We start from the raw sequence: 23,498 nt of genomic DNA on the forward strand, positions 1-23,498 counted from the left end.
GCTCTCGTTCCTGAAATGTTCCTGACTCGAGGAGGCAACTGTCAGACAGAAGGCGGTGTCCCCAGTAAAGCTTGGGAAACATACTAGCTTGGTTTGAGGACCCAAAGGGCACACGGGGATGAGTACTGGCCGTTCAAGGTCAGAGCCTATTTTTGGACACTCGGTTCTCATGATAATGGAGCTCCGTGGTGGGGAATCAGTTCTGGCAAGGGCTAAACTGCGTCTTCCTGTTCCTAAAACGGTAATGATTATGGTGCCTGCCTCATAGGGTTCCTGTGAGGGGTAGTGAGATCATGTATAGAAAACACAGAATTTAATACCAGTTGCATCGTGGGTGCTCTATAAATAGTCATTGCCGTCTATCGACACCACCATCATTATCTGCTAAAGACCCAGGACAGCTTTTTTTTTTCTTTTTTTTTGAGGCAAGTTTTGCCTTTTTAATGTGGATATTTATAAACAGTTCAAGTCAGTAAATGTAAACACTGGTACAAGTGCTTTGGCCCTTATGGTAGGAAGGTCTCTGGGGGCTCTTCACCTAGACCATCGTTAGCCTTAGTGTGTTTTCTTTCTTTACGCTTCACACAGGAGAAACTGTGTGCACCAGGATCTCGGACCTGACTTTCTGCCCACGTCCAGCTTGTATTGTACTTCTTACACGGCGATGATAGCTAGGCCCTTTCATTCAAAGTCATTTTAAGCGATTAAAAAAAAAAAACACAAAAACGGAGCAGGGGACGCCTGGGTGGCTCAGTCCTTAAGCGTCTGCCTCCGGCTCCGGTCATGGTCCCAGGGTCTTGGGATCGAGTCCTGCATGGGGCTCCTTGCTCAGCTGGGAGCCTCCGTCTCCCTCTCCCCCTGCTTGTGTTCTTGCTCTCACTCTCTCTCTCTCTGTCAAATAAATAAATAAAATATTTAAAAGAAAATGGAGCAGGTAGACTTTCCAGACAGTTCTTTGAGTAAATGTGCATTTGTGCCACTATAAGTATTTAGTGCTTTTGGTTCCGATGATGGTTGCCACAGAGCAGTAGGGCTTCTTCTTCTTCTTTTTTTTTTTTTAATTAAAAAAGTGAAAATATATCCATATTGCCAGGGAGGTCTCACGTAAAGGCAAGAATAATTTTTAAATGGCTGCTTAAGATGGCAAATTTCATAAAAAATGTTCTGCAGAAGTATTTCCCTACTTTTTAATGTGCAAAAGAAGTTTGCATGAAACTTTTCCATTTCGGGACTAAAACTGTGCTATTATTATTCACTAATTTAAGCATAGTGCATGCCAGATTAATTTATAATGTAAGTACAGTTTAAGGAAGAAGATGCTTATTTCCTTGTATAATATGGGAACACTAATATATTCCAAGGGTAGAAATAACTTGAAATTAATTACAGATCCCACATCTCCTATTTGCAATCCAAAAAGCCCTGAAAACTGAAAGTTTTTATCATGACTCATTTGGCAGGATGGTCTGCCCCGAATTGGCATGCTGCTGCTCATAGCTTTCACTCATCCCAATCAGTGTGAATGTTCATGTTTTACTGCAGAAATATTGCTGTGTTGGATTAACGGGTTCTGCTCTAGACATTGCTGGGGGTGTTCTGGTTCCATGTGGCAGATGCACCATATTCTCTCTGGTATCCCCACATGGCTGAACTCTGAAACCTACCTGGTCCGAGGATTTTGAATAAAAGAGCTACCTTCTCCCATAACCAGAACACCCCCACGTCCTGGTTTTTCCAGGGACAGTCCCTCTTTACATCTGTTCAGAGGCAAGGTATAATTATTAATAAGGCCCCATTCACACTTAGAAGTGTTCCATTTTGGACAGTAAATGATTTGGTCACCATCCTGACCATCGATGAGTTCTTGGTAAACGGCCGGCGCGGTGCGGATGGGCTTTGGTAAGTTTCTAGTGAGCGATCACACATACAGCTTTGAAATAAACAAGGTTCCACATTACGTTTTGAAACCCTATGATAATTTGAAGCACTGTTTATAAGAAAGAATTTTTAAAAGGTGTACACCCTGCTGCTTTCTTAGACGGGATTCCCTGCAGCATGTATGTGTACCTTTTCATTTGGCAGATCCTCACTTTCCTTATTGTAATTGCTTGTGCACCAGCCTTCTTTTCCTAGTTCTCAAGCCCCTCTCTGTTCCCCCCAACCCCGTCATGATCGTTGATGCCTGGCATACGTCGTAAGCTCATGGTTTATTTAAGAAGCCTCAGCCTTTGCCATGCTCTAGGACCTGGGAACAGAGCGCGGTGAGCAAGCAGAGATGCTCTGGGGCCTCATGGAGGTTCTCATCAATCGGGGCAGACAGATCTGGGGGCCTGGCCTGGAGAGACTAAGGAGGCTTGCTGGGAAAGTGGTTCGGGGAGCTAAAACGGAAAGAGTGTGAGGTCGGGCAGTGAAAGGGGCAGAGGCCTTGGGGCAGCCCCACTGGCTGGAGGTTTGAGGAGGAAGGACAGTAGAGGGAGAGGAAACTGGAACCAGCAGTGGACTTTAAGCAGATATCTGTGCTTTCGCAGGGGGAGGTTTCTGGCTGCGGGGTTGCTATGAGATTAGGGCTGGAGGGCAGAGCTCACGGAACGGCTGCCTGGCACTGGCTCTGCTGCAGGAAGGAATTGTTCCTGACCCACTGGGGCACTTTCTATTCTCACAGTGCAACAGTTATTCTCTTGGAAATCTGTGCTCCGCTCCTGCCTCCGAGGCCAAAGTCGTTACTGCAATGTTCCGCCAAGTTAGAGCAAGTAGAACTGAAGGGTATTCAGGCTTCCGAATCCTGCAAGTTGAGAAAGTTGTAAATGAGAAGCAAGCCGCAAAACCCTTACTCACAGTGGGCATTTCGGGAGCCAAGCGCCTGACAGGCTGAGGGGGGGTAGCCGTCCTTGCCAGAGGGATGAAACTATGCTGGGAAAGCCCGCTTTGGGGACACCGGATGACCACCAAGAGCTCCTGCAGAAGATATGCTGGTGCGGGGCCTCGGAAGGCCGGCTATCTGGGAAAGGCGGTCAGGGGCAGCCCAGGCTTGGGGGCTTCTGACTGCTTTACCTTTGCTGCTAACTTCACCGACGGGGTGAGGCAACGTCCCTGGGACACCACCCTTGTGTTTCCAAGTGTAGATAGCTGCTAACTGCTGTTAAATATTAGTACAGAAGTTAGGAGGTCAATGTTTCATGCTTAACTCCGAGAGCCTTCTCTAAACTATGTACGCGAGCTCCTGGTCACTTCTGGTTTTCCAAACAACCTGCCATTTAAGTGAATTATGGACCATCACTCCTCATCTTTCCCGGGAAATGAAGCGTCGAGGCCCCTCGTTGAGATAATTGTTGCTTGATGGCACTGCCCCTGATGGATGGACAGATCTCGTGATTGATGCGTGTACTTAATCCAGTCGTGGTGCCTGGACTGAGAAAAAACTGCCAACCGTTTAATTGAAGCACCAGAGAGGGACTTTTCTAGAATTTGTTGTATTTGCAGAAAAATGTATTTGCTGTCGTTTCCCCCTCTGGATGGTAAATCACTCACGTACTCCTGCTCTCGTCTTTCTCACCAAGTCTTTTTCCTTGCAACTAATTGCAGACTTACACGGTCGTTGCAAGAACACTGCAAAGCATTTTTTTTCCCCCCAAAAGAGTCACTTGCCAACATGACGTCCCATCACTCCTGGATGCTTGAATGTGTCTTTCCGGCAAACAAGGGCATGCTCCAACATGGTAATGTGCAGAAGCAGGCCATTGACTTAGTGCCGCCTAATCCACAGACCCCATTCAGGCCCGCCGGTTATCTTCACAGTGACCTTCATGGCAGAGAGGTCCGACCCAGGCTCAGGTGTCCTGTGCCCTCCATCTTTCCGTAACTTCTGTGATCTTGAGATTTTTTTTTTGACGGTGACAAGCCTGCTGTCTTATAGAATGCCCATCCGTTAGGGCTTGTTGGCAGTTCACTAGTGATTAGATTGAGGTGGTGTATTTTCCGCAAGAGTATCACAGACACGGTGCTCCGTTCTTACGGCATCCTCTAGGTAGTGAATGACCTTGACTTGTGTCTTTACAGGTGATGTTCATTTGATCATTTGGCCTAAAGAGGTATCCGTCAGGCTTCTCCTTTGTAAGGTTATTCTTTTTCCTTTTGTGATAAATACTTTATGGGTGGGGCGGCTGGGTGGCTCAGTTGGTTAAGCGTCCGACTCTTGATTTCGGCTCAGGTCGTGATCTCAGCGTCATGAGATCGAGCCCCGCTTGGGCTCCACGTTGGAGCCATGGAGGCTGCTTGAGATTCTCTCCCTCGGCCCCTCCCCGCTTTCATAAAAAAATATTGTGTGGGAGGTACCTCAAGACCTTGTACGTGTCCCAGTTCTCGGGAACCTTTAAGTCCCTGGTTTTAGCATCCACTGATGTTCCTGGTGGTGTGGTTACTTCTTCGATAGCTGCCGAGTGGTGATTTCTGGTTCCATACTCTGTCCACCCTTACTACTTGGCATTCTGCTTTATAGAAGAGCTTTCTCTTCTCCCTGTTTACTTTTTCATTGATTCCTATTTCATTCAGTGGACCTTAACACACTTTCATCAGTATTTTGATGTTCAGATTATCCCCGATTTGGCTGGTGGGAGCCCCTTGGCTGCTCTGTCCTCTTGCTGTATCCCCAGAGTTCTTTGGACACTTCCTTACTTTCTGGTCCTCCAAAATGGTTCGTGTTTATCTTTTGCATTCTCTGCCCTAGACCTGCAATCAGCCATTTTCCCAAGAAGCCATGATTCCTTTTAGAACGGTATTTAGAAACTAAGATTTGGGTATTATGTGTGCTTACCATTAGCGGTATGTGGCCGCCCCCAGACCTTCACAGTGGGCAGGGAGTATATGTGCTGTATACAGACACAGATTTGTACATCTATATTTATTTCTGTATTTATCGAGATACATGATGAACTATGAATTCGGTCCTTATTCTCTTCCAACATCTGGGATTATTCTAGATTTCTTCCTCTGTTTGAACTTCCTTCTCCAAAAGTGAGAAACCTGGCTCCCATTATCCTTAACGTATTAAGTAATTTACTCAGTTGCCTGTATGTATCTAATCCCACGTCCCCACGGCCTCCCCGTGGCAATGAGGTTGTCCCCCCACCTCATTGCTTGGGCTCCTGTGCTCTGGATGGGACTGCTGCCCCTGGACAGGAGCCCTGTCACCTCACTTGGGCCCTGACACCCGACTCTAGGCTTCCGTCTCCCCCAGTGTCTATTCTCGCTGCCCCACACGGGCTTCAGTACTCCCCACGCTACAGGTCACTGCTTCCTTCCCCTGCAAGGGGACAGCCTCTTCATGCCAGGACCCCACACTAGCAACGCTTCTGCTCTGCTCCCCAAATGTCTACTATTTTCTGATTGTTAGGGCTGCCATAACAGAGTAGCACAAGCTGGGTGATTTAAACAACAGAAATTTATTGCCTCATGGTTCTGGAGGCTGGAAGTCTAAAATCCAGGTGTTGGCAGGGTTGGTTTCTTCTGGGGGCTCTAAAGGAGAATCTGCGCCCTGCTTCTCTGCTCGATTTGGTGGCGGCTGGTAATCTTTGGCATTCCTTGGCCTGTGGATGCATCTCCCCAACCCCCATCTCTGTCTTCATACAGCCGTCTCCTCTCTGTGTATGTGTGTGTGTCCACATTTCCCTCTTCTTGTAAGGACACCAGTCATGTTGGATTTAGGGCCCATCCTAACCCAGTATGACCTGATTTTAATTTGATAATATCTGCAGAGACCCTATTTCCACATAAAGTTATGTCCACAGGTTCTGGGTGGACATGAATTTGGGGGCCACACTCTTCAACACAGTACATCTGCTTTGCACAGTTCCAGCTAATGGGTTTTTGGATTACATCGTCCATGAAGGGAGGGAGGGGGGAGGAAGGATAGACAGAAACTCCGTCGTTCTGAGAAGAGTGTTCTTTTTTTTTTTAAGATTTTATTTATTTATTTGACAGAGAGAGACACAGCGAGAGGGGGAGCACAAGCAGGGGGAGTGGGAGAGGGAGAAGCGGGCTTCCCTCCGAGCAGGGAGCCCGATGCGGGGCTCGATCCCAGGACCCTGGCATCATGACCTGAGCCGAAGGCAGACGCTTAACGACTGAGCCACCCAGGTGCCCTGAGAAGCATGTTCTTTATTGCCATATTATACTTATTCTCTGATCTAAAATTAGAGCACCGTGCTGCCATCAGGGCTGTTGGAAAGCTCAGGACTTGGAGTGAACATGGGATGGCACTCATTAGGATGTGGCTTTACGATTCCTCCTGGGGATTATACCCCCCCACCCCCGAGACACCCTATGCTGTAATGGATGGCAGCTTTTTACTCACTGTTGAGCAAACCTCCTCACCTGGTCTGGTGCCGCTGGGGTCGGGGTGCTCCCCTGGCCCCTGGCCGCCCAGTTCTGGGCCACACAGCTGTGTCCTGGTGCGCGTCGTCAGTCCCGTACCAGGCGGCGCTGGCCTCTGTGGGAGTCGGCTGGAGCATTTGTGAGGGGTGAGCTCTGACCATGGTCATGAAGGGCACCCTGTGTCAGCACCCCGACTCAGCAGCCGTGCCCAGCATATCCTAGGAGTGTGTTGCCCTGCTTTTTTTTTTTTTTATCACTTATTAACTTGTATTATATTCTGAACTATATTAACTTAAATATTACTTATATGGAATGTATAAAAATACATAGAATATATACTGACATATATTAGCTCTCTGTTAACATATATATGCTGATGACTTTCTCATACAAGTGAAATACTCTTCTAGAGGCACGGTTTTTCATTATTTGAGTCTACCGCATGTTATGCAACCATCTCCATACTGTCTGGTGTTTGGATCAATTTAAATTTTTTGCTGTTGTCAATGATGCTCCGTCAAACATCCTTGACCAAAAATCTGTGTCGGTGGAAACTATTAACTATTAAATATCCACTGTTGACCAGATAGTAGGCAAGGCACTTTACACATCTTATTAATCCTACCACAAACTCTAAGGAAGTTATCCCCATTTTACAGATGAGAATACTGAGGCTTAAGGATCTGGGGTTCTGCTGCCCTCTGCGTTTGGTTCCTGAGGCAGTGCCCTGGGGAGTGGCCAGCGTTGCTGAGGGAAATACTCCCAGACCTGCATGCCTCCCCCAGTTTTGAAGAAAGTGGTGGACACTTAAGAGATTTCTGAGTTTTTAGAGGAATGGCAGGTTGAATTCTCAGTTAGGGTCACAACTCCCCAGTTCGAGTCTCATATAGGGCATGGTGATAAGGATGTGGCACTAGCTCCTTGGGACACAGGCCTCCAAGGCCTTCCCTGGTCTCCACCCTGCTCATGGGTGGCTGTGCTGTCCCCAAGTTATGGTGCCTGTCAGCCCTGCATCGTGGCCACCATGCTACTCAGTGACAAATAAGGGTAGTGCAAGGTCCTGTGGCGATCAGAATCACTTAGTCCAGGTCAACTTAATTAGCGAAGAGTCAGATAAGATCAGTTATCATTAACATCCAGCTATTTCTTGGTTCCACTCTCTCCGTATGAGCAGGAAGGCTGTTGTGCTGAGAGTTGAACCTGCATTGGTCAGGAAAAGCTTTGTGGGAAGGGTAGATTTAAAAGTGGCCCTTCATTCCGAGAGGGAAGTTAAGTTGGTGTGGGCGGATGTAGGACAAACAGGGTGTGGAGGGAGTACAGATGGAGGCAGGTTGGCGTGGCGTTTGCAGGCATGAGGTCTGGCACTCGTTAGAGGTCCTGATACTAAAAATGAGGGAGAAGCAAAAGGCCCTCATGGCCCGTGTTTGCTCTGCATATACACTGACAGGGTGGAAATTGACAAATACCCCAAAAGCTTACCACCTGAGTGGTTTTCAGTACCTTACACGGATGTTTATGCAAAATGTGCATTGAGGTGGTAGAGCATCTATGGGTCTTACGTGTGCTTAGTTCTTGGGGCTCATCAAGAATCACTCATATGTGGAATTTAAGAAACAAAACAGATGAACTCAGGGGAAGGGAAGGAAAAATAAAATAAGACAACATCAGAGAGGGAGACAAACCATAAGAGACTCAACTCTAGGAAACAAACTGAGGGCTGCTGGGGGTGGGTTGGGGGAATGGGGTACCTGAGTGATGGGCATTAAGGAGGGCACGTGATGTCATGAGCACTGGGTGCTACATGCAACTGACGAATCTCTAAATTCTACCTCTGAAACAAGTAGTGCACTGTATGTTAATTAATTGGTACAAAAAGAAAAAGGAAGAAGAAGAAGAAAAAAGAATAAGCTGGGCAGGACGCCCGTTCTTCCTCCCCTCCTTTCTAAAGACTGCCCAGGACCCAGGTGGCCCATGCTCTGGGCCAGGTGACCTGCCTGAAGCAGAGACCTAAACAACTGGAGAACGCACCCAGTGACAAACACACAGATAACAAACCCTCTGGTTCTCTCCCATTGCTTTCTTGAACAGGAGATGGAGATGAAGGGGTAGAACGTAAAAAGATCGTTTTATTTTGGAGTGGGGAAATATTGTTTTCCTAGTACAAATTACAAAAATAAAGCTCTGGCAGGACAGAATACACAGTACGTCTTGCTGATTTCCACCAGCCAGGAAGGTACCAAGAGGGGCAGGAAGTACGAATTAATGGGGGGTGGTGCTGGGTAATGGAGGTCCGGAAGCTGCTTTCTATGCATGGGGCCCAACCAGTGTGGCTGGAGCAGTGCTTACTGGCCACGGGGCTCTCTCGGCCCCGGGAGCCCCTTCAGCACAGGCTCCCAGTGCGGACACTGCGTCAGACTGGGAGGTACTGGGCCCTCCATGCCTCTTTATGTGGACCCCAACTTGGCCTCATGGTCCAAAGGCCAAGTAAGGGCCTAAGACCCCTTGTGTTTAAATTGTGAACTCAGCCACTCCATAGCTCTGTGACCTTGGGCCAGTTACTTATTAACCTTATGTGTCTCAGTTTCTTCTTCTGTAAAATGGAGATTTTAGGAGCACCTACCTTACATGATGGTGGCAAATCAAGTGAACTAATAATACTCATAACAAGCTGAGAACTTGCCTGACACTGTTGAGCACTTAAGACTCATCAACTATGGCTCATATCATTGTCACGTAGCATGGGATCCTGGGCGCTCTGGACCTGCCAGCTGGTGGTGTTTTCAAGGGCCTGCAGGTCTAAACAGGGATACGAGTTACTCACACAGAAGCTCCCCGACTTACCAACAGGTTGCCTTCCAAAAGGTGATTAAGCTTGCAGAGCGTGAGTCAGACCTTTTAAAACCAGGCTTTTCTCAAAAAAAAACAAACCCAAAACAAAACCAAAAACACCCCCAAAAAACAAAAAAACAGAAAAAACAAACAAGCAAACAAAATAAAATAGGCTTTTCTCAAAATAGAACAGTTTCAATGTCAGGTGGCTCACCAGCCTCTTCAAAAACCCCACAGGGGTGTCCTAGGCAGATACTTTGTTTTGAGCAGACACCTGAGCACTCACTATGATTTGGCAAAACTAGAACTGGCCTTGAAACTCTGTGTCCATCTGGTGTGAATGGTTCCTCATTCATACCAGCCACAGTTCAGGTGTTCAGTGGCCACACGTGGCTGGTGGCTCCCTTGTTGGACTGTGCGGGTACAGAACGTGTCCAGAATTGCTGGAGAAGGCTGGTCTGTATTTATCAGGTGCCTGTTTGATGCAAAGTAGAAGTCAACACAGATGTATATATTAACATATGTAGCAATGTTAACCCAGGCGTCGGCTTGAAAGGAGCATAGGATATATATTGTGAGGCAGTGTTTTAGGAATTCAAGGGAAATTTTGCAGAGGGGTGGCTGGCTATTTCCAGGCTGGGCATTTCTCCCAGGCTCTAGCCTCGGTGGATCTAATGGCCCACCCAACACTTTTTTTTTTTTTTTTTGATATCCCAAAAATATCTCAAAGCCAGTAGACCCAAAACCAATCTCAGTATTTCTTCTCTTAAACCTTCCACATTCCCCTTGTGGAGAGTGGCATCACTACCCTCCTGGCCTGAAGAAGGAAAAAAGGAAGGCATGGAAGTCCAGATACGTTTGAAGAGGGAGAGGAGTCAGAAACTCAGAAAGAAGAGCCTGGTGGTGTCTGTTTTTCTCTCTGAAGTGAGAGGCAAGAGCCTTTCCAGGATTGATGAGTGTGGCCGTGAATTAGGCAGTGTGGAAAGATCTGAGATCACTCCTGTGGGGTACAGCGACAGGGGCTGATGAGGGAGAAGCAAAAAAGATGTGCAGATAAACCATCAACGTGTCATGGTAGAGTCGGGACTGGGCATTATTCAGCCCAGGCATGAGTTTGTGACACATGAGCAAGCAAGAGGGAGGAAGTGAGACTCATTTGTTAGTGGAGAAGTGCTAGAGCAGCTGTGTTGGGCAGAGAACGGGGCCAGAGAATGGGCACTCTGGGGAGACGGGACAGGGGAGTGGGGCTCGTTGGGCGGGGATGGGCGGCAGGGCTCTGGGCCCCCTCTCTGAAAAGCGCGTGTCTGCATAGACAAGAGTGTGTCCCGGGTTTCTTCAAGGCTTGCTCTCTGGATGGAGAGAACTCCTGTTCTCTTTAGGCTGCATTGAGAACTGTTTCCTAGAATGACTGTTGGCTCACCAACAGTACGGAAAACCAGTGATATATTTTGGTGTCTTTTGAACACACACGTGGAGGCCATAAGTCAGTTTCGGTTGCAGTGATGCAGTGCAAGTTACTATCAGACGCTCAATCACACTGTTTCAGGTACCAGAGTAGTTTGTGGTCAGAGACAGGGAAATTTTTGTGAAGTAACTATGGTAATATCTTCTGAAAGGAGATAGAAAACACATCCAATAAGAAAATTGTGGGTAGAATGGCGAATATGCAAAACTATAATTTGGATGATTCTCAGTATGGGAAACTTGTTCTGTGGTATTTAAAGGCATTTTAGAATTCTAATTTCATATGTATTTATATTCTCTTCATGATGAAATCTATTCACCATTGGGTCCTTGTTTTCCTATGACTCATTTGGAGATGTTTATTATACAAATGGGATCTGGAAGGCCATTGAGCTGATGGTACTGAATGGCAGGGATAGCCACATGTAGCTGCATATCCAAATTGCCCTGGGATAATAAAAAAAAAATTCCTGGTTCTTAATCCCTGGAAATTCTTATTCAGTGAGTCTAAGAGGGGGTCAGGGAGTCCTTTTTTTTTTTTTTTTTTTTAAATTCCCCAGGTAATAACCGAGCAGGGAGCCCGATGCAGGGCTGGATCCCAGGACCCTAGGATCATGACCCGAGCCGAAGGCAGACGCTTCACTGACTGCGCCACCCAGGTGCCCCAAGGTTGAGCTCTTGAAAAGCCCACATAGTAGGAGCATTCATGGTGGAATTGCTTAAAACATTGAGAAGAACTGGGCTAGAGACCAAAATTATTAAATGAATCCGTGACGAGCATCTTTCAAAAGTTCGATAAAATAAAACAGTAAGTGCAGGGAATGAGGATTACATCACTGGTAACAATCGATTTCGCTTGCGTATTAACGCTCCTGAAGTTTAATAAAACTTTTTGAAATTGGTTTTGCATTGGTGCAGGTAACATGTACACTAAGAGGCCTGTCTTCTCTGGGTCGGGTGCTCATCCCAATGTTAAAATGCCTTCCTGATTTCATGACTGGTAATTGTTGACTTCATCCTCCAGGGTCCCACCAGAGTGTGCAGAGTGATGTGAATACTGTAGGCAGAGACGTAGTATTATTAAGGTTAGCCAACCGGGCGGGTCTCAAACCCCACCCTCAGATTCAGAGTCCTATTATCTTAGCTCTGAACGCGATATTTTCGTGCCAGGCACTTGCTGTTAAACTTCTCTCGTGCTTTTCACGTCTGTTTTCCGGGACTGCGTACGGTTCTGAGGTTCGCCACATCCTTCTCTTCCGCTTCCTACTTTCCACCCTGACCTCCCCCTCCCCCTGCACCCACAGGTGCACACACATCGTGCACACACCTGGGGAGCGGTTCGGCCAAATAAAATGCCTTTTATGCCCCTTTTGACCACAGTACCAGGATAATGTAAAATTGGAAAAAAAATAAAATAAAACAACCTTACCCTTACTGGGGGGGGGGGGGGACTCTCATAGTTTGTATTGTGTGTTCACATACGTTAAGACTGAAGTGCCATAAATTGATTTCATGACCCAGTGTTTGAAAAACACTGGCCTGGGGGTTTTTGGCATCTTCTTTGGAATCAGGTGGATCCGGATTTGAATCGTAGCTTGACCACTTAATAGCTCTGCAGCTTGGTAAGCAGCTTCATTTCCTCATCTGTCAAATGGAGGTAAGATACTATACCTCATAGAGCTTGTTTGAAGATTAAATGAAGTAACGCGTGAAAAGCCCCCGGCCTAGGGTCTGATTCCTACGAAGCACTTGGACAAGTGATGCGGACAAGGAGGGCGATGATGATGGCGAGGATTTTCGGTTTTCAACTCCAGCCGCCTTCCTCTCCACTCACGTAATTTTGAACTGGAATTTTTAACTTTTGCCAAAAGGGTACAAAGGTCGGTGTGAGGAGTGTAGAATCTCATGCAAGAGGCACTCGCATTTGGGGAACGATTACCGAATGTTCAGGAAAAGTTACTACTAGATGTCGCTAGTACGTTCCTACACGGGGCTTGCCCCTTGCGTCACTTTCTGCGCGTTCCCGCAGCCTCCACGCGGGACCCGAACAGTAGCCGCTGGCTCATCTCCTTGCCTCCGTTTGCTCCTCTGTGACTGCTATACGTGACTAATCTCAGGCTGGTACCCAGCATTTTAGGAGCCTCTGTCCACCAGTTGGGCTGGGCGATGGGGGGTACAAGCCTTGGTCCCTCCTCTAGGGGCTTGGGTGACTGCGACATGGTTTTTTCTTCTTTTTTTTTCAAGTCACCTTTTCAAGCTACGCTTTTCCTCCTCCCTAAAATGGCGATAACAATATTTAACTGATAAGGGCCGGTGTGTGGATTAGCGATGATTCCTGTAAACCACCCAGCCCGCGCGGCTCACCTGCTCACCTGCTCACGTGCTCTGCTCGCGGACTCTCACGAAGCTCCACCCATATTGGTGCCCAAGTCAGTTGCTCCGCCCACCTCAGCAAACCCACCTTCCCCGGTCCTGCCTCTGCCCTTTATACCAGCCTTCACCTTTGCCTGGCTTGCTTGCCACCCTCTCTGTGCCTGGACTATTCCTCCCCATCCTAATAAGCTCTTCGTGTGCCGCAAAGCTTTCCCTTACCAACCCATCCGATAACGATTTATGGATTCCTCACGAACTAGTTCCCGTAGTTGGCAATTAATCGTATACTGCCTTCTGATCTCTAGTGCAGTCTTTTATTATCATAATTATAGTATTATTAGGTCGCTTTATAGGATTTATGTCTCATACCCCCAGTTAACTTATTAATTCCTTGAGGGTAGTGATCAGGTCTCACACATCTCTGAATCCTCCCTAGCACCTAGCAGAGTTCCTTGCAATAACCTGTGTTTAATACATATTTGTCCATACACTGGATGACTGGGTACTGCAGTAGGAGTACCTGCCGTAGGAGCAGAGGGTCCCAGGTTAGAGCTGAGAGAGAAGGTTTCGTCGATGAAAAGAGATTGGAGCTAGCTTTTGTTAGGAGGGCCGCATTTCGGTGGGTTGGGAAGAAGGGTGGGCACATGGCTGTGTGGGGAGGGCTATCAGGTTGACAAGAGCTCTGGCAGGTTACTTACAAAACAGATCAATGTCCCAGGTGCTGAAGAAATGGGATGGAGCGCTGCGGTGGTCAGACTCACGCTGAAGTCCTCTTCAAAGAGGGCTGCGTGGCGCCCATACTCTCGCCTTCCCTCTTCCCCAATTTTGACCCACCTCCTGTGCCCCTGCAACTGGGATCTGATGAGCTGTGGGGCTGCTGGTGGAAATTCTTCTTCTCTGAGTGAAGATGCTTTTATTTCCATTTCATTCTCAAAGGAAATTTTTGCTGTAGCTCAGCTTTTTACAAATAGCAGCTTTTTCTTTGAGTACCTTACGGACACCCTTCCGTTGTCTTTTGTCTCCCGGGGTTTCAGTTGAGTAGCCACGGTAAGGCTTCTGGGTCTTGGGGTTTTTGTTACTCGTTTTTCGAAGGTGATGCCTGTTTTTTCCCCTCTGGCCGTCTTTAAGATTTTTCGCTATGGTTTTGGTTTTCAGCACGCGTACTGTAGTGTGGTGGTATTTGTATTTGTCCGTTTGGGGTTTGTGGTAAATTATTAAATCTGTGGTTGGAAGATAATTGGCCACTGTCCCCAAATATCGCTTTTGCCTCATTCTTTCTCTTGTCTTCATGGACCTGCAAACTGCCCATATTTTAGATCTTTTTACCTCTAAGATAAAATCTGCTATGGGTGCTATCTTCTTTTTAACATTTTCCACCCTTTTGTCTCTTAAGTGCTTCATTCTGTTTATTTCCTTCTGACCTGTCTTCTTCTTATTATTTTTTATTGTGGTGTCTAATCTATTAGTAAACCCATCCGTTGAGTTCTTAATTTTAATTATTTGCCCTTTAGTCCTAGAATTTCTTTTTTAGTTTTTAGTTCTTTACCAACGTTGTCTATCTTGTCTTTTATGTAGGCATACTTGTTTTAAAGGCTGTTGAACATGTTAGGCATACTTGTCTTAAAGACTGTGTCTGAAAACTTTTATCTGTGTATCCCTTACATCTGTATAAGACCTGTGTCTGAATCCCTGTGGGTCTGTTTTTGTTGTCCATATTTCATTGATTTTTTTATTTTGTTGTCTTTTATCCTTGTATTCTCAGCTATATTGATTGTGTGTATGAAAAACTCCAGAGATAATATAAATCCTAGGATAATGTTGTCTTCCTCAAGATATGATTACATTTACTTCTGGGAGTTCCAGATTATTTTAATTTGATCAGGGATTGAGGTGATTCAAAGCCAGGCTTCAGTCTTTGAGGTTAGTCTATTTCCATTTAGTTTTATCCCAAATGAAGCGTGTGTGTGTGTGTGTGTGGTTTCTAGACTCTCTTTTCCTAGTTAAGTCCTGATCTTCAATTCTTGTCCGCCTTAGTCACCCAAATGTGTCAGAAGCTTTGCTCAGCCTCTATGCCCTGGAGCCTCCTATTTGGGTAATTGGCAGATGCCCCCAGGCTGGGGGAAGAATGCCCCAAATGTCAGGCTTACCTTCCTGGGTTTCTTTCTTCTTCCCGATCCTGCTCTCCTCTAATTCTTTGCTACCTTCTTAGTTCTCTGATTCTTCTAAACAGATTTAAAAAAAAACATGTTTTGTGTAGGTTTTCTTGTTATTCGCCTTGGGAGTTAGGTCTGAATTACCTAATTGTGTCATTAGCAGAAGCGTACCACCCACCTCTCAGCCAAGGATTTTATTATCTTAAATCCAGCGGGGATGTTTACAAGTCTCTGGAATAGAATATTAACATGATTTAAGTGGTATTTTAGGAAATTTAATATGTCAGTGGTATGCAGAACAGACAGGAGTTGGGAAAGGCTCAGGAAGTAGAACAGTTAAGAGACCATCATAACTGAGTGCTTTCTAGGGTAAGAAAAAAGCAGGTGTTAGGGCTTCTGAAGCTGGGCATGTCAGAGAGATCCGAATGAGAGTCTTGGCTCTCCTACTTACTAGCAGATTGCCTTCAAGCAGTTCCTTTACCTATCCCGTCATCTATAATACAGAATACTAAATAAAGTCCCTACCTTCTAGGGTTATAAGAATTACACGAGAAACTCAGGAAAACTGGTTTTAGTGGGTTGGCGTATAGTATGTGCTCAGTGAATAGTAACCATTGCCGTTACTATTCCAAGATCCAAAATTCAGTTGTTTAGGTTAAAATTCAAGATCACTGTTTCTGGCCCTGAGCATGACCATACCATTGTCAACTTCATGGGGGACTGTTCACTTCCTATGAGTCGCAGGGAATAGCTTACATGCAGGATCACTGGTATCAGTGATATTCTAAATACCCGCCATGTACTGAACTGATTTAGAGGCTGATGCCATGGCTTTAAAGATGATCCCAACCCCACATCTCAAAGGTATAATGATGTGTGATTTTAGAAAGTGCCTTTTGTTGGGCTCGAGGGTAGATGCTTCGTATTTTAGTCTTAAAGAGCCATAGTTCTAGCATTTCACTTTTTTTAAAAAAAAGATTTGTTTATTTACTTGAGAGAGAGAGAGAGCACATGTGAGCAAGAGGGGGGTGGAGGGAGAAGGAGAGAGAATCCTGAAGCAGACCCCCTGCTGAGTGAGGAGCTGGACGTGGAGCTCCATCCCAGGACCCTGAGACCATGACCTGAGCCGAAATCAAGAGTCGGACCCTTAACTGACTGAGCCACCCAGGCGCCCCAAGCATTTCACTCTTAAAAACAACCCAGGGCGCGAGCATAGAAGCTTACACAAAAGATAAACCCGATAATGAGCTTTCATGTCACAAAAGGATTCCTAGAGTCGTGGATCACTTGAGAAATTATCTTTTTGAAACCTCTCATTTTCCTAGATGATCGAAGTGCAGACCGGAGGGTTTGGGGGACTAGCCCAAGGACACACACTAGTAACGTCAAGGTCAGGACTGGAACACGTGTGTCTCGATTTCTGGGGGACTGTGGTTCTCTTGCCAACAGTAGCACCTCTTTGTCTTTTCTAACCTGTTCCATGCCTTCCCCGACTCCGTTTGAGTTTCCTGTGGCCCGTGGGACCAGGTGCCTCTGGGAAACTCGCCTTCCAAAAGGAAGACCCATCTGTCACCGTGAATTTCATTGACAGAAGCTAGAAGATTCATGCCAAGGAAGACTTTTTTCTCAGTATCTAGTCTCTGACCCTCTATGACTGTCCTCCCAGCCTTTTAATCTCTGGAAATCTCATTTATTTTTTGTGTCAACTGAAGGATGAGTTTCTGGCGCTAGGCTCAATATAGAATTCCACCTTCGCTTTCTTCCGCACAAGTCAGGACGCGCGCTCAGCTGGTGACCACCATGGGAGACCTATGGCAAACGGCACCTGTGTTCTTCCGTGTCAGGCGGCAAGACCACTGGTCGTTCATTACCTGTTTAGTGTGTGAGACGTGGGGCCGGGCTCTAAGATCAAGTATACATAGAAGAAGTATCTTCGTGTGAAAAGATTAGTTTTTTCCCCAGTGTGTAACATCGGGGAAGTCCTAGGTGTTTAAAACAAAACAAAACGGAGAACCTGAAGTAAGAGAAGTCCTTTGTAACAGAGCTTGTCCTACTCTGAGAAGGCGATACTTGCGATCTTTGCTTTTCCTAAAAATCTGCCTATGAGTAATGACAGTCCTAACTCAGTCCTTGAGTTAGGACTGTCATCACACTTGTGTGATTTCCACAGTGTTTTGGTTAGGTAACTGAGAGACCAAGGTTTGGCTGAGCTGTGTGTCCTTGTTAGAAAGGCCCAGCATGTAAATAAGGGATGGACCAACAGAGAGGTGATACAGAACGCGATACGCTGAGCCTAATGGAGGGGCTCTGCTTGCCAGAATGACCAGACTTTGCAGGAAGAGCACGGAAGAGCAGGTGGCTCATAATTAAAAATAGAAGGCAGTCTAGAGCCTTGCTCCTCAGAGTCTGGTCCAAAGACCTTGGAGCTTATTAGAAAGAGGGAATCACAGGGCTCACCTAGACCTGCCAAATCAAGACTTGTGTGCGCATTTAAAGTGGTGAGGTACTGGTCTGGATTTTGTAGTCAGCTCTTCCCTTTACTGTGAACAAAATCGATCATATAATTCGTTTGCATTAATCCTCAGTTCTCCCTCCTGTCTTGGGATGATGATCACAATCCCTCGGCACGGTTCTCCAGGCCCTCCCGCCTGTCTCTGGCCCCTTCTCCGTTGCCAGCTGCGTTCTGGTATCATTCTGTACACAGGACTCTTCGTGTGGTATGGTAATCTCTTCCTTCTTGTTCCCTATTAGACTAGGAGTTTCCAGATGTCTTGCCTTTTCCTGTTCCTGGAATATCATTCTCAATAAACGATCTTGAAAAGGTGGATAAACGCATGAGGGACTGGAATGACTTGCGAACCACCAAGAGCAGCAGTGTGGGGGGCCCCTTTGGACTGTCCCCAAGCCTCCTGTTACTTATCTCAAAGAACGGTGGCCTGAAGCCTCCACGTGTGTGGACAGGGCCGACCAGCAATGGCAGCCTAGCCTGGCTGACCTTCAGAGCTGGCCTGGATCTTGTTTGAATATCTCCTGGGTGGAAGGCAGCATTTGGGCTTTGTAGGAATAGTAAAAGACCCTACGAGGGGTAGAGTTCCTGCTCTCAAAGCACTTACAGTTTGGTTAGGAAGAGAGATGTACACAGTGGAGGATAGGAATAAAGACAGCGTGGAAATGGCTGCTCTCAAGCAATGTTTGATTCTCAAATGAGCAAAGTAGGATCAGTGCGTGTTGGGGGAAGTCTGGGCGGAGGATTGGGCTAGAGTGGTCTGGGAAGGCCTGTGCAGAAGGAGGGCAGAAACCGGGTCTTGGAGAGTGGGGAAGGACGGGCAAGGCCTGAGAAGGAGGAGCAGCGAGCGCAGTGTGAGCAGGGATTCCGAGGAGGCCTCGGCAACAGAGAGTGGATCTGAACTGGGAGAGATGTGCAGGTTCTAGAATCGAGTTCTAGAAAGTCTTCAGGCTCTCGAGGCCAAGGCTCCGACGTAGTGATGCTCGCAAGCTGGGGGAGCGGGGGAGGCACAGAGGCGAGGGAAGTCCTCTGCGAGCTGGAAGAGAGAGTGACCGAGACTTGGATCACTGCAACCCAAATTCATCCCAGTAGAACTTTCGGAGCTTGTTTTCGGAGGAGGAAATGAGTAAAAGAAGGAAGATACAGCTGAGGGTTGAAAAGAGAATGATGTCACGCTGCCCATGAAGTCTTATAGAGTGGAGGCTTGAATGGACCTCACCTTCGCTTTTGAATCCCACATTCCATTTAGATTTACAGGCAAATAGGCTGAAGATGAGTGCTAGACAGTACTTTGTTAGTGATTGCACTCTGGCTGTATTTGAGTGGACAAGGGAAAGACTATCTAGAAATGCATCTGGAAGGAGGGAAGAGGGGCAGGATGTGGGCTGGGGGAGGAACTGTGTTTAGACCAGGCAGCTATTTTCAGAGGGAAGGTTAGCTAAAGGGAAGGGGGGAGGCTCTCAGGTCAGAGGGAGGTGGCCGCGAGGGGGGACCCTTGAGGGAGGGAGCCAGAGAGCGCATGAACGTGCGCGCCGAGCTGAAGCCAGAGCAGAGATGCTGCCGGGCTCTGAGAGTAGATAGGACGCCAGGCGAATTGATGCTTTTAGACTTTAAAGCATGAAAATTGGTGGTTCAGAACATTTCTGTCACCCAGATACCCAAAAGCCAGAATTGGTTCTAAGCACTGTTTTCCCACAACTGTTTTGCTCTGTCCACCCTGGCCTCTGGGAAGGGTAACACCCAAAGGTATTTGTAAACTGCTGGTCCTCCCGATGCCCAGCTGATGCACCAAAGGGCTCTGCTACACAGCCGGGTTGGGGTGGGGCTAAGACCTCTCTTTAGGCCAAGTCCCTAGGGTGTCCAGGCCCTCGAACTAGCAGGGTTTCCGCCAGCCCAGGCCTCCTACACCCATGGGACCTTCTCAGCTGCGAGCCGGCCTGGCCCGAACCATTGCCCCACTGAGACAGCTCCTCAGGACTGAGTGTAGTCTAGCGGGGCAGGACCCCTCCCGCCCGCCCTGGCCCTCCGATCCACCACCCACGTGAGCTGTGTGGTTTTGGGGAAGGGGACAGCAGAAGGGGGTCAGGCAGGGGTGTAGAATTTCACAGTGCAGACCTGACAGTCACTAGCAGAATTATCTGATGCTGTGTTTCTCTTCTGCAAAGGGTACCATGCCGGTGGAAAGGATGCGGATGCGCCCGTGGCTGGAGGAACAGATCAACTCGAATACGATACCAGGGCTAAAGTGGCTTAATAAGGTAAGTGTGTTGGGTACCTCTGTGTGTGTGTGTGTGTGTGTGTGTGTGTGTGTGTGTGTGAGAGAGAGAGAGAGAGAGAGAGGCCCTTACTAAAAGACATGCACGTGGACCGCCAAAGTAAAATTGCATTCTTTGTGTTCAAAATCTTAACCTTATTTGTTACAAAACCAGCCAACCAAAAATGATCTGTGTTATTGTTTAATGATTCTTACCCCCTTCCTTCTCTAAACGCCTCTCTTACTTCTCCTGGCTTCTAGGATTAGAGAACATGGAAACTCTCGGGTTTTGTGTTGGGAATGGAGCGTATTGGCTCTCTTCTCAGTGTTGTCCGTGTAAAGAAAACTTTTTGTTTTTTGCCTTAAGAAAAAGTCTTCTCTTTTTATCGTGACACACTGTTTGTGTGCCTACCCGTCCTAAAAAAGTAGGCTGTCATTTACAACCCCCCACATATGTACATAAATACACACGTACATAGATCCTCCCTTACTTTACCAACCTCAGACTCCCAGTCTAATTGATCCTACCTGCTAGGAGTGAATCAGGAAGAGAGTGGATATCAAAATAAAGAACACCTGAAAATATATAATTATCACCTAGAAAAACAACTAATATATCATGCCTTCTTTAAAAGGGCCCAAGGGAGAGGTTTCTCTCCCGTTCCCAGGAATATCGCAATTCTTCTGAGTAAATTTCCTTTTCCTCTTCTGCCTCCCTCTCATTTTAATCTTAAGGACCCGATGACTAATTCAGCTGGTCAGGCTTTATCTTTGTATGGCGTGCTCGAGAGCTTAGAGCCCGGTTGTGGCCCACTTCTAACAAGAGTGGAGGGTCCTGCAGCATCACTGTGCTTACTCATTATCACTCCTGGCTTCATCTTATCTTTTCAGATATCTCTTGAGCCTTATTTCCCCTCGCCCACTTATTTCTTTTTTCACTTATTTTAAATGTAATGGTATTGTATTTGAGCACATCAGTTTCAGTAGGTCCTTTTCTGAAACGAGGTGGGGTAAGAAGTGAATTAGCAATAAGTAAACTGTATGCTCGCTTCAGGGGAACTGTCCTGTATCTTAAGGTCTTATGGCAAATAATTTCTTTTTCTAGGCTTGCTAAATCCATAGTGTTTCAGATGTGTATCATGGAGGGGTTTTGTAATCAGCCTGCTCCAAAGACACAAACAAGAAGTCAGGTTGGGTCGTGGCCCCCTTGGTTATAAGGAAGGGGAGAGTGTCGTCAAGCAGAATTGAAGAAACATAGGGTACTCAGTAATGATAATAATCATAAAAACTAACGTTTATGAAGTGCCAGGTGCTCATTTAAGTAAGACATGTGCATTAACTCACATAATCCCCACAATGGGGGGAGATACTATGATGTTTTCCATTCTACAGACGACGAAGCCAAGGTACAGAGATGCGAAGTAGGGTTATGTTTTAAAGGACAAGATAGCATCGCCTATATTGATTTAGAGTGACATTAAAATAGAAGTTCCTGGTTTCTGAAGAGAAGTAATTTTTTTTTTCTTTTTAAAAAACACATCCATCAATTTTGGCTGGCTTGATACAGGGGCAAACTTACCGTGTTATCATGTCCCCTGTATGATTAGGCACTTGATAGGGTGCAATTAACTGTCCTTCTCGTAGGTTGAATTGTGGTCCGCCCCCACCCCTGCTCCCCACAAACGGTATATCCACGTCCTAGCCCCTGGAAACTGTGGATACGTCCTTACTGGGAAAAAGGGTCTTTGGAGAAAGTGAAGGATCTCAGGATTACCCTGGATTATGTAGCTGGGCCAGTCTGATGACGAGTGTCCATATAAGACAAGAACGGAAGGCCATGTGGAGACAGAGAGGTTGCAGAGGTACAGCCATAAGCCAAGGACACCGGGGACCACCAGAAGCCGGAAGTGTCCAGGAAAGATTGTCTTTACAGCCTCTGAAGGGAATGTGGCCCTGCCGACATCTTGGTTCTAGACTTCCAGCCTCCAGAACTGTGGTAGGATAGATTTCTGTGGTTGTAAGCTGCCCCGTTTGTGGCAGTTGGTTACGATGGGTCTGGGAAACAAACACACCCTCCTACGGTTGCTTCCTCACTGGGACTCTCCATTAAGACACCTCTCCTTCCATCCACTTTGTCCATGTTTTTCTGATAGACAACTAGAAAGGGAATGGATTCCTTTTTGTACAGCTGTATACTTGGCCCCTCGCAGGTGGCCCTCCCTGCTGAGCTGCACTCAGCCGGCTCTTGGCTTGTGAGTTCTCTTTCCTGGTAGGGCCAGAAAGGAGACCCCTTACCCACCTAGTCTGGCCGCTCTGCTGGCTCTTAGCCTGTGGCAGATGACACGTCTCAGGAGGCCCCTGGCACAGGAGGCCACGGGCACCCGAGGCGGGGGGGAGCCAGTGGGGCAGGCGGCCCACGGGCCTGGGCCCAGTGTGCATGTGGCTGTGTCCATGCGCACGGGCAGGGCTGTTCCAGTCATTGTGGACCTCGGATGGCGTCAGGGACATCTCTCCATACCCATACCTCCTCAGGCCATCTTTTTATAGGTTTCTGTTAACTTAGGCTTTGGCATTCATCTGCCCACATAAATATTTCACTGGAGACCTTACTATTATTTCCGTCTCTTTTTTTTAAGATTTTATTTATTTATTTGAGAGAGAGAGAGAGAGAGAGCAGGGGGAGGGGGAGAGGGAGAGGGAGAGGCAGACTGCCTGCTCAGCAGGGAGCCTGGTGCGGGACTCGATCCCAGGACCCTGAGATCATGACCTGAGCCGAAGGCAGGTGCTTAACCGACTGAGCCACCTAGGCACCCCCTATTATTTCCTTCTTATTCAGAAGCATTCTGCCTAAGAACCCCTGCTTGTGTGTTCAGTGGTTTGAGATCACCGTAAAATCTCTTCTCCCACTGAAGGCTGGTTATAACTCAGAAAACTGCCTGTGGGGCTTTGTTACTCCTCACTTATGCCTTAGCTGCCTTATTCAGAATGTGTTGGTGGTGGTGGCGAAGCCCTCTGTGCTGGAAGGCCTCGGGGGGCAGGCCAGAAATGTCTTGATTGTTGCTGCTCTCAGGCTCGGTGCTAGGCCTCCTGCCAGACCCTCAGGAGGTACTAGGTGAATACTGTTCCATAAGTAAATGGGAGAATAATGTGTTGCTTGAAGAGGAGTAACATTGGCGACTGTGTCTTTGTGCTGTTAAGAGAATCGGACTTAAAAACATTGGGTTGGCAGTTGTCGTGTTTCTCTCAAGTGGAGAGTCCATCATATTCGGGACATTCTTAGTAAGAGACAGACCAGTGGTCAATGAATGCCTCAAATTGGTTTCCATCTCTTATTCTCAGTACATGTGGAGGAGGATGGTGGTGGCGTGTGTCCTCTGAAGGAGCCGCGAGGAAGTTTGGGAAAGCAGCCTCAGCACAAGCTCCTGCAGACGGCCCGGGCTTGGGCCCGTTACTTTTTATTATGAGTATTTGCAAACACACGAGGCAGGTTTGAACAGTCTAACGACTAGAAAGAATAGCATAGCAAATTCTCATGTAGTTTCCAAATTCA

At 47.1% G+C, this 23,498-nt stretch overlaps 1 protein-coding gene across 4 annotated transcripts in view; it reads left to right on the plus strand.

The window, feature by feature from the left end:
- Positions 1–23,498, plus strand: part of IRF2 (interferon regulatory factor 2) — an 80,301-nt gene that overhangs the window by 20,108 nt on the left and 36,695 nt on the right. For all 4 annotated transcript variants that reach the window (XM_027598064.2, XM_027598065.2, XM_027598066.2 and 1 more), the window contains one exon: positions 19,860–19,952. In XM_027598064.2, coding sequence (XP_027453865.1) covers positions 19,866–19,952 — 87 coding nt within the window. In that variant the 5' untranslated portion in view covers positions 19,860–19,865. Of the gene's footprint in view, positions 1–19,859; positions 19,953–23,498 lie in introns of those variants that run through there.

This window comes from Zalophus californianus, chromosome 2, assembly GCF_009762305.2.
Source record: "Zalophus californianus isolate mZalCal1 chromosome 2, mZalCal1.pri.v2, whole genome shotgun sequence".
In the NCBI taxonomy this organism is placed as follows: domain Eukaryota; kingdom Metazoa; phylum Chordata; class Mammalia; order Carnivora; family Otariidae; genus Zalophus; species Zalophus californianus.